Source organism: Oncorhynchus kisutch, linkage group LG13 (assembly GCF_002021735.2).
Source record: "Oncorhynchus kisutch isolate 150728-3 linkage group LG13, Okis_V2, whole genome shotgun sequence".
NCBI lineage: Eukaryota > Metazoa > Chordata > Actinopteri > Salmoniformes > Salmonidae > Oncorhynchus > Oncorhynchus kisutch.
This window is the reverse complement of record NC_034186.2, coordinates 48,031,812-48,048,488: the sequence shown is the minus strand read 5'-3', so window position 1 is coordinate 48,048,488 and position 16,677 is coordinate 48,031,812. Positions and strand designations below refer to the sequence as shown.

At 40.9% G+C, this 16,677-nt stretch overlaps 1 protein-coding gene across 3 annotated transcripts in view; it reads right to left on the bottom strand.

Moving 5' to 3' along the window:
• Nucleotides 1-16,677, bottom strand: part of LOC109902929 (adhesion G-protein coupled receptor D2) — a 126,237-nt gene that overhangs the window by 96,360 nt on the left and 13,200 nt on the right. For all 3 annotated transcript variants that reach the window (XM_031786448.1, XM_031786446.1, XM_031786447.1), the window contains exons 6-9: nucleotides 13,248-13,439; nucleotides 11,621-11,667; nucleotides 4,460-4,765; nucleotides 3,921-4,029 (exon numbers count right to left, since the gene is read on the bottom strand). In XM_031786448.1, coding sequence (XP_031642308.1) covers nucleotides 3,921-4,029; nucleotides 4,460-4,765; nucleotides 11,621-11,667; nucleotides 13,248-13,439 — 654 coding nt within the window. The remainder of the gene's footprint in view (nucleotides 1-3,920; nucleotides 4,030-4,459; nucleotides 4,766-11,620; nucleotides 11,668-13,247; nucleotides 13,440-16,677) is intronic.

Sequence of the window (16,677 nt, the reverse complement as noted above, 5' to 3'; positions counted from 1 at the left end):
AGTTGGAAATTCGAGTTGGATGACTGTTCAAAAATATATATCCCTGTCAGAGTTCCCAGTTGTTTTGAAAGCAGCATTAATGCTCAGAGGGAGACGGCAGGGTATTCCCTTTGAGTCAGGAACCAAAACCCCTCCACAGTGACCAGTGAATGCATTCGGTCACATGACAGCTCGATCAGCTGTTCATTTTCACTTACCGGCATGTCAACTGAGCCAGGATCACAGTTAAACGGATTGGGAAGTAGGTTCCAAAGTTCTCTTCCAAGCATCGGAAGTGAGCAGTCATCACTCGTGTGGGACACTTACTGATGCTGTTGTCCGTTAGAAACATGCACAGCCTAGGGAAGGGGGCATGGTTCGCTTTTGAAATACTCTCTCCAATAGGAATTCTTCCCTCTGAATCCACTGATTCGGTCACTCGTCAGTAGAATGTTTTTGTATTTCCCCTGCATGCTCGTGTTCAGTTCTCCAAATATGTCTGTTACATAGTCAAGGATTATTATTGTATTTTTCTTGTCTATATTGAATACGTAATTTAAACAAACGTCTGGGACCTGTTGGATCGGAGGGTGAGGGCTAGGGCCATTCCCCCCCAGAAATGTCCGGGAACTTGCAGGTGCCTTGGTAGAAGAGTTGGGTAACATCTCACAGCAAGAACTGGCAAATCTGGTGCAGTCCATGAGGAGGAGATGCACTGCAGTACTTAATGCAGCTGGTGGCCACACCAGATACTGACAGTTACTTTGATTTTGACACCCCCCCCCCCCTTTGTTGAGGGACACATTATTCAATTTCTGTTTGTCACATGTCTGCAGAACTTGTTCAGTTTATGTCTCAGTTGTTGAATCTTGTTATGTTCATACAAATATTTACACATGTTAAGTTTGCTGAAAATAAACGCAGTTGACAGTGAGAAGACGGTTCTTTTTTTTGCAGAAACCCAGGTCATTAGAAAGGGTTCACATACTCTCTCTTCCCGCTGTATATCTGTGCTTACCTGCTGCAGAGTTCTGTGCTCAGCTCTTTTGCTGCCAGTTGCTCTCGGTATCATACAATGTGTCCATATGGCAGAGGGAGACACATTCATAACTAGAGTGCAGAGGCCTGCCCGCCATCCCGCTATAGTTGGAGTCACATCTGTGCAAAAGCCCCCCATTCAACTCCATGGAATCTGTATTTCATCAATATAGGCACGCAGCATGTCCCTTCCATGCTTGAGAATCGTGAGACAGAACAATATGTCCTCATGAATAGCATACATGTATAGCAAACAAAAGACAATACATGGGCATCTCGGCCCTCACAGCTAACGTCCATTTGGAGAGCATAAGCTGGGGAGTTTTGAGTCGTTCAGTCAGTTTCCTCTTGAATAAGATTTGATTTGAATTGATTGCTAGCAATATAATAAATTATTCATTCAACAGTCTTCTCTGACAAGGTATTGATGTGAGTTTCTGTGCCTCCGCCTCCCCACACATTGTTTTCACCATATCAATTGCAGCCAATAATATCAAAGTCTCAGCCATAGTGTCTATTTTCATAGCGTAGCAGGCCTAGCCATTCACCATGGGAATGATTCAAGTGCAATGGTCAAGTGCAGCCTATTTCCGTGATCTAATGGCGCTCTCTGGTTGAATGAATGAATGTTTTAAATAATTTGTATTTTTAAGGTTAACCACATTACAATGATTTTAAGAGACAAAGACGATACTATATTATTTTTTTGCACCAAGTCTGGAACCAAAAGGACCCTGAACAGCTTCTACCGAAGCCATAAGACTGTTAAATAGTTAGTTAAATAGTTAACCTTATAGCTACCCGGGACTATCTGTATTGACCCTTTTTGCACAAACTTTTTTTCATTCTTCACAAACACTGCTGCTACTGTTTATTATCTATCCTGTTGCTTATTCACTTCATTCCTAGTTATACATATACAGTGCCTTGCGAAAGTATTCGGCCCCCTTGAACTTTGCGACCTTTTGCCACATTTCAGGCTTCAAACATAAAGATATAAAACTGTATTTTTTTGTGAAGAATCAACAACAAGTGGGACACAATCATGAAGTGGAACGACATTTATTGGATATTTCAAACTTTTTTAACAAATCAAAAACTGAAAAATTGGGCATGCAAAATTATTCAGCCCCCTTAAGTTACTACTTTGTAGCGCCACCTTTTGCTGCGATTACAGCTGTAAGTCGCTTGGGGTATGTCTCTATCAGTTTTGCACATCGAGAGACTGAATTTTTTTCCTATTCCTCCTTGCAAAACAGCTCGAGCTCAGTGAGGTTGGATGGAGAGCATTTGTGAACAGCAGTTTTCAGTTCTTTCCACAGATTCTCGATTGGATTCAGGTCTGGACTTTGACTTGGCCATTCTAACACCTGGATATGTTTATTTTTGAACCATTCCATTGTAGATTTTGCTTTATGTTTTGGATCATTGTCTTGTTGGAAGACAAATCTCCGTCCCAGTCTCAGGTCTTTTGCAGACTCCATCAGGTTTTCTTCCAGAATGGTCCTGTATTTTGCTCCATCCATCTTCCCATCAATTTTAACCATCTTCCCTGTCCCTGCTGAAGAAAAGCAGGCCCAAACCATGATGCTGCCACCACCATGTTTGACAGTGGGGATGGTGTGTGTTCAGGGTGATGAGCTGTGTTGCTTTTACGCCAAACATAACGTTTTGCATTGTTGCCAAAAAGTTCAATTTTGGTTTCATCTGACCAGAGCACCTTCTTCCACATGTTTGGTGTGTCTCCCAGGTGGCTTGTGGCAAACTTTAAATGACACTTTTTATGGATATCTTTAAGAAATGGCTTTCTTCTTGCCACTCTTCCATAAAGGCCAGATTTGTGCAATATACGACTGATTGTTGTCCTATGGACAGAGTCTCCCACCCCAGCTGTAGATCTCTGCAGTTCATCCAGAGTGATCATGGGCCTCTTGGCTGCATCTCTGATCAGTCTTCTCCTTGTATGAGCTGAAAGTTTAGAGGGACGGCCAGGTCTTGGTAGATTTGCAGTGGTCTGATACTCCTTCCATTTCAATATTATCGCTTGCACAGTGCTCCTTGGGATGTTTAAAGCTTGGGAAATCTTTTTGTATCCAAATCCGGCTTTAAACTTCTTCACAACAGTATCTCGGACCTGCCTGGTGTGTTCCTTGTTCTTCATGATGCTCTTTGCGCTTTTAACGGACCTCTGAGACTATCACAGTGCAGGTGCATTTATATGGAGACTTGATTACACACAGGTGGATTGTATTTATCATCATTAGTCATTTAGGTCAACATTGGATCATTCAGAGATCCTCACTGAACTTCTGGAGAGAGTTTGCTGCACTGAAAGTAAAGGGGCTGAATAATTTTGCACGCCCAATTTTTCAGTTTTTGATTTGTTAAAAAAGTTTGAAAAATCCAATAAATGTCGTTCCACTTCATGATTGTGCCCCACTTGTTGTTGATTGTTCACAAAAAAATACAGTTTTATATCTTTATGTTTGAAGCCTGAAATGTGGCAAAAGGTCGCAAAGTTCAAGGGGGCCGAATACTTTCGCAAGGCACTGTACATATTTACCTCAATTACCTCGTAGCCAAGTTATCATTACTCATTGGGTATTTATTATTACATGTTATAATTTTTCTAATAATTCTCTATTTTCTTTCTCTCGGCCTGTGACGAATATAATTTGATTTGATTCAAACACTCCCAGACTGAGCCATCAGATACCACTGTAAAGTGAACTCCCTTTTCTTTGTCATTTCACCTCTATTCTCTAGTTGGTTCGCGTCTATCTGAAGTTCCCAGTTCTATCTCCAGTTCTTATCCGTTCTTATGTTAATTTTATTCTTAATTAGATCTCATTTCAAAGATGTTTAGCAACACTATAAAAAACGGATGCAAACAATATCATTACCTATGTTTTCCGTGGAGAGTGTGAAGCTTTTCCACTCGGCAGATAGCACATCTGCTAAAGCTCCAGTCAGTTTATCAATGCTCTCCACTACAGTGAATGGTCCCACAGTCTGTATGGAAAAAAAATAATAATAAAAAATTATTTTTTTGCATTTGTGTGAAAAAAAAACATTACTGAAATTTGATTTTCTGGTTGAAAACTGGTCATGTAACCAGAATACAACGACTGGTCTCTGTTACAATCAGGTAATGATATATTTTTTCACAACAAGATCAAGAAGTCATGAAAAATACATAATATTCCTGTTGTTTTGTGGTCAGATTACAACTTCCTTATAGAACCAGTTCCTTATAGAACATATAAAAATTACACAATAAATCAAAACTTCACATTCATTGTAGAGTTTAGACAAAAGTGTGACAAAAAAAATATTAAGACCAGTATACAACCTGACCATAAAATAATTAAATACGTAATTGCAACCAGTTCTGTTTTCTGGTGTAATACATTATATAAACGTGTGAACACTGAAAACGTACAACGTCCTCTGGCCGACCTAGCCACTGGGTGGCCCTCTTAGAGTCCAGGATGAGACTGGCCAGTTTCAGGTAGTTGGTGGCAATGGACACCATGGCCTCGGCAGAGTCTAGGCCCCCCTGGGCATGGTTGACCTCCTGGGTGGTGGTGGTGGCCTCCAGTTTCATCATCTCGGTGAGGTAGAGGACATCGGTGGACGTGAGGATGTCTGGACTGGCCTCCAGGACCCTGACCAGCACGGTAGTCAGTCCGCTCAGCGACACCAAGTCTTTCTCAGACGACGCGTTCCTGCTCATGTCCTCAATCACCTTGGTGAAAAACATGGTGGTTTGAACCATAGAAATAGAATAACTATTAGAACATTAGCGAACTTTGACTTTAATGGGAATGTCTATTGGGCTTATTTACAGTGCATTTGGAAAGTATTCAGACTAGAGGTCGACCGATTAATCGGAATGGCCGATTAATTAGGGCCGATTTCAAGTTTTCATAACAATCGGAAATCGGTATTTTTGGGCGCCGAATTCCGATTTTTTTTATTTTATTTGTATTTTTATACCTTTTATTTAACTAGGCAAGCCAGTTAAGAACACATTCTTATTTTCAATGACTGCCTAGGAACTGTGGGTTAACTGCCTTGTTCAGGGGCAGAACGACAGATTTTCACCTTGTCAGCTCAGGGGTTCCAATCTTGCAAAAGCACAGTTAACTAGTCCAACGCTCTAACCATTGCACTCCACGAGTAGCCTGCCTGTTACACGAATGTAGTAGAAGCCAAGGTAAATTGCTAGCTAGCATTAAACTTATCTTATAAAAAACAATAAATCATAATTACTAGTTATAACTACTAATCCAGTTTAGCAGGCAATATTTACCAGGTGAAATTGTGTAATTTATCTTGCGTTCATTGCACGCAGAGTCAGGGTATATGCCACAGTTTGGGCTGCTTGGCTCATTGCGAACTAATTTGCCAGAATGTTACGTAATTATGACATACATTGAAGGTTGTGCAATGTAACAAGAATATTTAGACTTGGGGATGCCACCCGTTAGATAAAATATCGAACGGTTCCGTATTTCACTGAAATAATAAAGGTTTTGTTTTCGAAATGATAGTTTCCGGATTCGATCATATTAATGACCAAAGGCTCGTATTTCTGTGTTATTATGTTATAATTAAGTCTGATTTGATAGAGCAGTCAGACTGAGCAGCAGCAGGCCCGTAATCATTAATTCAAACAGCACTTTTGTGTGTTTTGCCAGCAGCTCTTCTCAAGCACAACGCTGTTTATGACTTCAAGCCTATCAGCCTAATGGCTGGTGTAACCAATGTGAAATGGCTAGCTAGTTAGCTGGGAGTGCGCTAATACTGTTTCAAACGTCACTCGCTTTTAGATTTGGAGTAGTTATTCCACTTGCGCTGCAAGGCTTTTGTGGAGCGATGGGTAACGATGCTTCGAGTGTGGCTGTTGTCGATGTGTTCCTGGTTCGAGCCCAGGTAGGGGCGAGGAGGGGGACGGAAGCTATACTGTTACACTGGCAATACTATAGTATACTATAGAACATCCAATAGTCAAAGGTATATGAAATACAAATGGTATTGAGAGAAATAGTCCTATAAATACTATATTAACTACAACCTAAAACCTCTTATCTTGGAATATTGAAGTCTCAAGTTAAAAGGAACCACCAACTTTCATATGTTCTCATGTTCTGAGCAAGGAACTTAAACGTTAGCTTTTTTACATGGCACATATTTTACATGGCACACATTTTTACATGGCACATATTACTTTCTTCTCCAACACTTTGTTGTCGAACATGTTTCATTATTTATTTGAGGCTAAATTGATTGTATTGATGTATTATATTAAGTTAGAATAAGTGTTCATTCAGTATTGTTGTAATTGTCATTATTACAAATTAAAAAATAAAGGAATCGGCCGATTAATCGGTATCTGGTTTTTTGGTCCTCCAATAATCGGTATCGGCGTTGAAAAATCATAATCGGTCGACCTCTAATTCAGACCCCTTGACTTTTTCCACATTTTGTTACGTTACAGCCTTATTCTAAAATAGCTTAAATATTTTTTCCACCTCATCAATCTACACACAATACCCATAATGACAAAGCAAAAGCAGGTTTTAAGACCAAAAATGTATATCACATTTACACAAGTTTTCAGACCCTTTACTCAGCACTTTGTTGAAGCACCTTCGGCAGCGATTACAGCCTCATGTCTTCTTGGGTATGATGCTACTAGCTTGGCACATGTATATTTGGGGAGTTTCTCACATTCTTCTCTGCAGATTCTCTCAAGCTCTGTCAGGTTGGATGGAGAGTGTCGCTGCACAGCTATTTTCAGGTCTCTCCAGAGATGTTTGATCAGGTTCTAGTCCGGGCTCTGGCTGGGCCACTCAATGATATTCATAGACTTTATGAATATAAAGACCCGGCTTCATAGACCCGAAGCCACTCCTGCGTTGTCTTGGCTGTGTGCTTAGGGTCAATGTCCTGTTGGATGGTGAACCTTAGCAACAGTCTGAGGTCCTTAGCGCATTGGAGCAGGTTTTCATCAAGGATCTCTCTGAACTTTGCTCTGTTCATCTTTCCCTCAATCCTGACAAGTCTCCCTGCCGATGAAAAACATCTCCACAGCATAATGCTCCACCATAGGGATGGTGCCAGGTTTCCTCCAGACGTGATGCTTGGCGTTCAAGCCAAAGAGTTCAATCTTGGTTTCATCAGACCAGAGAATCTTGTTTGTCAAGTTCTGAGAGTTCTTTAGGTGCCTTTTAACAAACTCCAAGCGGGTTGTCATGTGTCACTTCCAGAGGAGTGGCTTCAGTCTGGCCACTCTACCATAAAAGCCTGATTGGTGGAGTGCTGCAGAGATGGTTGTCCTTCTGAAAGGTTCTTCCATCTCCACAAACTTCTTTCATTTAAGAATGATTTCTCATGAAGCTGGTTGAGAGAATGCCAAGAGTGTGCAAAGCTGTCATCAAGGCAAAGGGTGGCTACTTTGAAGAATCTCAAATATAAAATATATTTTGATTTGGAGTCCACCTGTGGCCAATTCAATTGTTTGGACATGATTTAAAAAGAAACACACCTGCTGTTCACCACCGCTCCTAAATGAACACCCTAGAATCGATGTCCGTGCCCCAGTGGAAAGGTTCCACAGTTGACAGTGCATGTCAGAGCAGCTACTCCAAGGAACTGTCTGTAGATCTCTGAATTGTTATGAGGCATTTATTTGGGGAATGGTTAAAAAAAAAACATTTCTAGAGTGTTGAACGTTTCCAAGTGCACAGTGGTCTCCAGCATTGTGAAATAGAAAAAAATATGGAAATACCCACACTCTGGCTGTCTGACCAAACTGAACTGGGCAAGAAGGACTCTGACAGAACTACAGAGAGTTACTTGGCTGATATGGGAGAACCTGCCAGAAGGACAACAGTCTCTACAACACTTCACCAATCTGGGCTTTATTGGAGTGGCCAGACTGAAGCCACTCCTGAGAAAAAGGCACGTGATATTGTGGAATATATAATCAAAGGGAAGAGAGACCAGATTCTTTCAAACAACACTTTATCATAAGATTTGCAAAAATCAACATCACCAAGAACGGTTCAGAGTTGAAAGCTTAACAAACATAGCCCGGTCTCTGCTTTTATAGAGGAAATACATACAACCCCTTTCTGTATACGTGGCAGTCAACAGATAGTGTGTAAAAGGTAATTAGTTAGCACATTCACAACTGCAAAACACTATAATGTGCTCCTTTCTGCAAGTTTCCATACATGTGACTTTCTGTAGATAGTAAACCCACGGGGTGTCACATGCTGCGGCCGCTCCCAAGCTGACCTTAGCTATACGCCCAGTCTTATGACTAAGTCCCACAAAGACAAGGTTGTATCAGGTTAGAAAAACACCAGCATATAACAAGATAATTCTTTAAACAGTAAAACATGGGATAGAATGACTAATTATGTATTTTCCACGATAATGACCGCACGCACACCTGGAGTTTGTTAAAAGGTGGAATGTTGGAGTGGCTTCAGAACAAGAATGTGACAGTCCTTGAGTGGCCCAGTCAAAGCCCAGACTTGAATCCCATAGAAAATCTGTGGATAGACTTGAAGATTGCTGTTCACCACCGCTCCCCATCTAAATTAACCCCCTAGAATCGATGTCCGTGGAAATCTAATTAGCATAGAGTTAGAGCGGTGTTTGTCAGACCATGAGACATCCCGAAAATCGGCCTTCTTACTAAATTGTCTGTAGTGTCCGAATGTTTTTGTCTACGAGCCCCACAAACGTCTTGGAACTCGTCTGAAGTCGGTACAGCCAATCTGCCAACTTCTGTCTGTAGTGTTCGAACAGTTTGGGCTACACTAATATAACCCATCTGTAGAAAGGTGATACTCTAAAGAACACGTACATTTCAGTTGTTTTTCTCTAGGATGCCCACAGGCCTCACAAGACTAGTCTGAAGGTCCCCTAGTACCAAATGAAAACATTTATGGAAATATTTATGGAGACTGTTTAGTTCCAAAAATAAGGGGTTAAACACATGTAAACACACTTTTTTTGGGGGGGGGGGACTATCTGTTGTTCCATGTAGTGAATCTGTTATTCAATGTGTTTGTATGGGCTAATAGCAGTAAAGGTCAAATAAAAATGCTCATTAAATAATTTGTTTATATATTTTTTGATACTTCAAGGGGTCTTACAATTCAAAATCAAATAGCAAAATGATCCTTGGTATGGATCATTTTGGTACCTTGGTACCTTCTTAAAACAATTCCACATGGCTTAGCAGAACCCTCCCCGGCTTAGACTGGCTTAGAAAATCTGCAAGGAGGAATGGGAGGAAATCCTCAAATCCGGGTTTGCAGAGCTGACATACCAAAGACAACTCAGAGCTATAAACCGCCAAAGCTGCTCCTACAAAGTATTGACTCAGGGGTGTGAATACTTAAGTAAATTGGATATTTCTATACTTAATTTTCAATAAATTAGCAAACATTTCTCAAAACATGTTTTCACTTTGTCATTATGGGGTCTTGTGTGTAGATCTATGGTATGACTACTTTCTGGAGGCACTGTATGTTGCTTCTAACGAAGTTGGATCTGGGTTGCTCAGTGTGACGCCATCGTGTAATGTATAATATATTACATGATTTTTAACTGCGATTTTGCCACGATTTGAGATCCACGACAAATTTCTGGGATCGCAAATCAATTCTAACGCCGTATGCTCTGACCAAGACGTCGTAGGTCGCATAATGAAAGTGGGTGAATGAAATGCGACTACGCGTCTTCCACTCTCCCGATATGCATCTTAGGTCCCGGTTATTTTTCTGACATGCCAGAAAATGTTTGTGAAGTGATAGGGGTGCTACGATGCGACTTGCAATTATAATTTGCCCACGATGTGGAAATTCTGTCTGGGACAGCAAAAATCGTGGCATAAGACGGCTAAAATAGTAGTCTGTACAGGCCTACTTGTGCAACTTGTCCTACAGCCACACAGAGTAGGAGGCGGGCCCTGAAACATCTGGAAATCGCAGGTCAAGGAGGGGACTAGACAGGTTGCAATGTTAGCAAACTCATATAATGTGAGCACATCGGTTGCAGACTTCAGGACAACATGATTATGTAGAGTGTTCCAACTATGTAAAGATTTTTAGCGTCGTCTATGCCTAGTTGCATTGCATCTGACTGTATTCAATGTCCAATCAGTGAGCAAGTTTACTTGACTAGTCATATCATTCCAATCGGAAATCAGATCCAGTTTTCATGTCAACACAGCTGTCAGTGCTGCTGCAAACTACAACAAAAGAGACATGCCATTTAGGAAATGTATAAACAATTCTAGTCACCATGGCAAGTCATGGTTTATGTACATGGTCTGGAGGTCAATACATTTAATTTTAAAAGTGAACTCAGACCTTTCTCTCTCCAGTTTCAACTGAAATTGTCCAACATGAACTGCTTGGTTAGCTAGCTAGCTTGGTAAAACATGATTGGCAAATAGGCAACATTTTGGTTAGCTAGCTAAAATGTTCAGCCAGTATTTTGTCTATATCGAGGATGTTCCAATTACCAAGCATTAGGTTAAACAAATAATTTATGAAACCATGATGTGATTATTATTATTATTGATTATTTTTACCTTTATTTAACTAGGCAAGTCAGTTAAGAACAAATTCTTATTTATAATTACGGCCTACACCGGCCAAACCCGGACAACTCCCGGACAACTCCCAATCACAGCCAGTTGTGATACAGCCTGAATTCGAACTAGGGTGTCTGTAGTGATGCCTCTAGAACTGAGACGCAGTGCCTTAGACCGCTGTGCCACTCGGGAGCTCCAATGTATGACAGGATTGGATGTTGCATGAAATTTCAATTGCCTTTGAATTGCTTCATGTATCAGCAAAGTTGCTAGAGAAGATGTCACTTGCATCTGAAACAAAAATTGTGTCCAAATAGCTTTGTGTGACCAGAGGAAGCTGCAAAGCCAGAGGGTTTACTCAAACCAAAATCTGTCTACCTAAATAAGACAACGAAGTGAGGATTTTTTTTAATGAAGGCCAATGAGTGTCAAATTTGGTCAACAACAAAAAATGTCATTCCTAATTTGTACGTGAGGCTTATTTGATCGAAAATAAGTTTCGTAATGGTTGTGAAATAAATGCACTGATATAAATGGATGCACTCATATAAACAACTATATCGGAGTATAGTTGTTCACACTGGCTAGAATGGTCACCACACAGCTAATCTCACCACCTCCCATCTTTGAGGACATGCATTTCCATTGTTGGAGCAGTCACTCAACTATCTTGTCGATATAACAGAAAACCTTTGGTGTGACACAGGCTTAAGGTTGTGTCCCAAATGCCCTTTATAGTGCACTACTTTTAAGCACAGCCCTAAGGACCCTGTTAAAAAGCAGTGCACTACATAGGTGCCATTTGGGACGCAACCCTAAATAACCCAGGGGAGATGCATATTAATTCTGCCATTGGCTTGCATTTGTTGGACGCAGAATCCAGACTGATAAAGCTGCATTTGAATGGCGTGAAACTAATAGGCTACAGCTGGGTGAACCTTCCGATTTACAGGGTTGGTCGAGCGCATCTTTGCTCACCTTAATGAAAAACGCTGTCTTGGGAAAGCCGAAGATGTCCAACACCTCTAGAATAAAAAAAAGTAAACAAAACAATGTTAGTATGAGATATCTCGGGATATACTGAATAAAACATAAACAACCGCCCAGAGTTGATGTCCGTGCCCCAGTGGAAATATAATTAGCATAATACAAAAATCCCCATCAAAATAATGTTGTTTTGTTTTTTGCATGGGCAGCGTCTCAAATCACTTCATCCACCAATGGCGGCCTTCCGCATCTACGGTGGAAGGTGGAGTGTGTACAGTGGTGTTTGTCAGACCATGTGACATCCCGAAAATCGGTCTTGTCAGAAAAACATCTGTAGCGTCCGAATGTATTACTACTCTATAGACAGATAAGACGCTCCCAAACACGACGGTGTTCTCCGTTTTGCTCTACTACCCCCACAAGAGTCACGGGACTCGTCTGCAGTCGGTTACGCCAATCTGCCAACTTCTGTCTCTAAAGTCTGAACAGATTGGGCTACACACGAATACTGAAACGTGAGACTCTCACGAACACATTTTGCTCTAGGATGCCTAAAATCCTGATATTTATTATATCTCTCAGATATAGGACAGACACTTTCTTTTATTGACTGTTGATCTGTTTTGTCATGTATGAATCTTTTATTCAATGTGTTTCTATGGGCTAATAGCAGTAAGGCCAAATTTAATGTTTCAAGAATTAATTGTTTTATGTACTTTTTTTGATACCAAAACAGGTCCTAAAATTCGAAATCAAATAGCTAAATTATCCTTGGTATGACCATCTTAAAACAACCCCCTCCCTTCTCCCCTTCTGACTTAAGGGGCAATGGGGGACTGGTACAACCATCCTTTGGTACATCCATAACATGTAAATGCCTCATGAGCTTAGTTCAACTGTTGTGCCCAATCAGAACCCCAAATATAAGCTTGTTTTATTCCATGCCAAGTAAACAATGTAATAAACACTGTATAGCTTCAAAACATGGCTAACACTATCATTTTGAGCTCATGGGTGGTCAGTCCTTGCGTCCATAGCTCTGTCTATCAATTACATTTCTCCAGCCTCATCACTCTGTTTACCAAAAGAAGTGGCGGCTGACCGCTTTGTTGTTCGAATCCTGGATTGCCCCAGGATTCTGGATAGGTGAAAGCAAGGTATCTACGGAGGTAGACGTAACTTAACCAATTATAGATTAGTGATTACCTAAAGGATGGAATGACTTGGGTCTGTTTGAATGGGTGCAACGTTATCGAATGTCCAGATATAAATGTATTGTGTAAAACAAATATTTGACATGTAGAATAGGGAATCCTGCTAGCTCTATTAATCCCATTTATATAACGTTCTAAACACATCACCTTTCTGAACACATCCTAAGTTTAATTTTGAAAGTACCCAAGCAGGGCCATTGAGTTTTTTATTACATTGGCACCATAACATAACAAGAGTCTATTTGAGACAGGTGACGCTTAACTTTTAAAAGTTATTTTACATAGGATGTTGTTGTTTAATTCCCCCCAAAAAACATGCACTCCCCCTTTGATTGATTTGTGTGTGCTTAGAAATAATTAGATCATGTTTCAATGACATTTAACTGTCATCAGTGAGCGATCACCTTTCTCAAACTGGCAGACGGCACCTCTCTGACTGTCACAAACGTCTAAGCCCCAGCCTCCACTCAGGGGGTCAAAGGTGACACACTCTCCAGCCTGAGGTGCATCCACCACCTCAGAGAAGTTGTGATATGGCACCACATCTGAATCCAACAGGGAGTACAGGAACTCGTCAGCCAACTCACTGCTGTTAGCTAGTAAGGAAGAAATAACAGAAAAAAACAGGGAGCCAAAAAGATAAGATGAGTCCATTGTACATCAATCAATCAAATGCATTTTTTAAAGACCTTTTAGAATCATTATATGTCACAAGTGCTTTACATTAAATTGTCAAGGGTTGCAAACTTACAGTAACTTTCCAAAAATTCTCAGGTTTTCCAGATATCCAGGTTGGAGGATTCCTAGAATCAGGAAGGATTACGAAGGTACCAAGGTACAAAATCCTCCAACCGGGAATTCTGGAATACAGCCCTAAAACCTGTCCTTAACCCCAAACAGCAAGCAAAAGCAGTAGCACATTGTCCGGAAAAACTTAGTAGAAGGAAGACAAGTGTCTAACTCCAGGCTTGGCAATTTACCTGTCTAAAATCAACTCGCTTGCGCAGAGGTGGGAGGTGTGGCAATTTTTTAGGTATGTCCTTAAAAACAAGCGCAAAAGTAACAATCTTCCCAGCGCTAATGGGAAGATAAGACCCACAAAAAGCAGGTCTTAATGGTAACGCATTTGACAATGGCATGGATTTTGAGAGCGGAATAGCAGACTATCCACCCATGACACACAGTGCCCATGGAAAAGACATGTCCTCTTAATCAAGGCTGGTTTAGCAGCATCGCACAGGTGAGTCTTCTTAGGCCTACGTGTGCACACAGTGCCATGGAACAAGAAGAGATATATGATATCATGCTTCTGACCCCACCCTGTGTAGAAATATGGTTGTTGTTTAAAAAACTGATTTCTTGTTTCCCATTTCATATCAAGCCCTCCGCTACCCTTAACCTAGGCCGAGGCTACTAAGGCTGGTTAAACAGCAATGTGTTTTCTGTTTTATCCTTGCCTTGTAAAGCAGCATATCCATAAAGTTGTTTAGTCAATGTGCCTTGAACAGAAAATATACTGCACATCCTTAAACATATAAACATTCGGTGCATTCGGAAAGTATTCAGACCCCTTTACTTGCCACACATTTCATTACGTTACAGTCTTATTCTAAAAACAATTAAATTGTTTTATTCCCCTCATCAACCTACACACAATACCCCATAATGACAAAGCATAAAAACTGGTTTTAATACATTTGAGCAAATTTACAGGAAAAAAACAACTGAAATATCACATTTACATAAATATTTAGACCCTTTACTCAGTACTTTGTTGAAACACCTTTGGCAGCGATTACAGCCTCGAGTCTTCTTGGGTATAACGCTACAATCTTGGCACACCTGTATTTGGGGAGTTTCTCCCATTCTTCTTTGCAGATTCTCTCAAGCTTTGTTAAGTTGGACAGGGAGCGTTGCTGCACAGCTATTTTCAGGTCTCTCCAGAGATGTTTGATTGGGTTCAAATCCGAGCTCTGGCTGGGCCACTCAAGGACATGCAGAGACTTGTCTCAAAGCTGCTCCTGTGTTGTCTTGGCTGTGTGCTTAGGGTTGTTGTCCTGTTGGAAGGTGAACCTTTGCCTCAGTCTGAGGTCCTAAGCGCTCTGGAGCAGGTTTTCATCAAGGATATTTCTGTACTTTACTCTGTTCATCTTTCCCTCGATCCTGACTAGTCTCCCAGTCCCTGCCACTGAAAAACATGCCCTCAGCATGATGCTGCCACCACCATGCTTCACCGTAGGGATGGTGCAAGGTTTCCTCCAGATGTGATGCTTGGCATTCAGGCCAAAGAGTTCAATCTTGGTTTCATCAGACCAGAGAACCTTTTTTTTCATGGACTGAGTCCTACAGGTGCTTTTTGGCAAACTCCAAGCATGTCATGTGCATTTTACTTCGGAGTGGCTTCTGTCTGGCCACTCTACCATAAAGGCCTGATCGGTGGAGTTCTGCAGAGATGGTTGTCCTTCTGGTAGGTCCTCCTCCATCTCCACAGAGGAATTCTGGAGCACTGTCAGAGTGACCATCGGGTTCTTGGTCCCCTTCCTGACCAAGTTCCTTCTCGCCTGATTGCTCAGTTTGGCCGGGTGGCCAGCTCTTGGAAGTCTAGGTGGTTCCAAACTTCTCCCAATTAAGAATGATGGAGGCCACTGTGTTCTTGGGGGCCTTCAATGCTGCAGAAATGTTTTGGTACCCTTCCCCAGATCTGTGCCTCGAAACAATCCTTTCTCGGAGCTCTACGGACAACTCCTTCAACCTCATGGCTTGGTTTTTGCTCTGACATTAATTTTTTTCACCTTTATTTAACCAGTTGAGAACAAGTTCTCATTTACAACTGCGACCTGGCCAAGATAAAGCAAAGCAGTGCGACAAAAATAACAACACAGTGTTTCACATAGGATAAACAAACACAATAGAACAATCTATATACAGTGTGTGCAAATGTAGTAAGATTAGGGAGGTAAGGCAATAAATATACCATAGTGGTGAAATAATTACAATTTAGTATTAACACCGGAGTGACAGATGTACAGATGATGATGTGCAAGTAGAGATACTAGGGTGCAAAAGAGCAAAAAAAAAAAACTATATGGGATGAGGTAGTTGGGTGGGCTATTTACAGATGGGCTGTGTACAGGTGCAGTGATCAGTAAGCTGCTCTGACAAGCATTTCGCTACACTCGCATTCAAATCTGCTAACCATGTGTATGTGACAAATAACATTTGATTTGATGCTTAAAGTTAGTGAGGGAGATATAAGTCAACAGACACGACATACCCTGTCAACTGTGGGACCTTATATTAAACAGGTGTGCGCCTTTCCAAATCATGTCCAATCAATTGAATTTACCACAGGTGGACTCCAATCAAGTTGTAGAAACATCGAAAGGATGATCAATTGAAACAGGATGCACCTGAGCTCCATTTCGAGTCTCATAACAAAGGGTCTGAATAGTTTCGTTAAGATATATATATATTTTTTTTTTATATACATTTGCTAACATTTCTACAAACCTGTTTTCTCTTTGCCATTATTGGGTATTATGTGAAGATTGATGAAGATTTTTTTTTTATGATATCCATTTTAGAATAAGATTGTAATGTTGACAAAATGTGGAAAAAGTCAAAGGGTCTTTAATACTTTCCGAATGCACTGTATGCGCCTACCTGCATACTTCATTTAGCTTCTTCAAGTATCCATACCCATCTCCAAAGAGAGCATCTCATCCGGTTACCAAAGACGCACTCCTACAAACTTATTTCAGAAAGAAAACGCCAGGTAGAAATATGTTTAACCATTTATTAAGCAATGGATAGTGCAAGTCTTGGCGATATAGG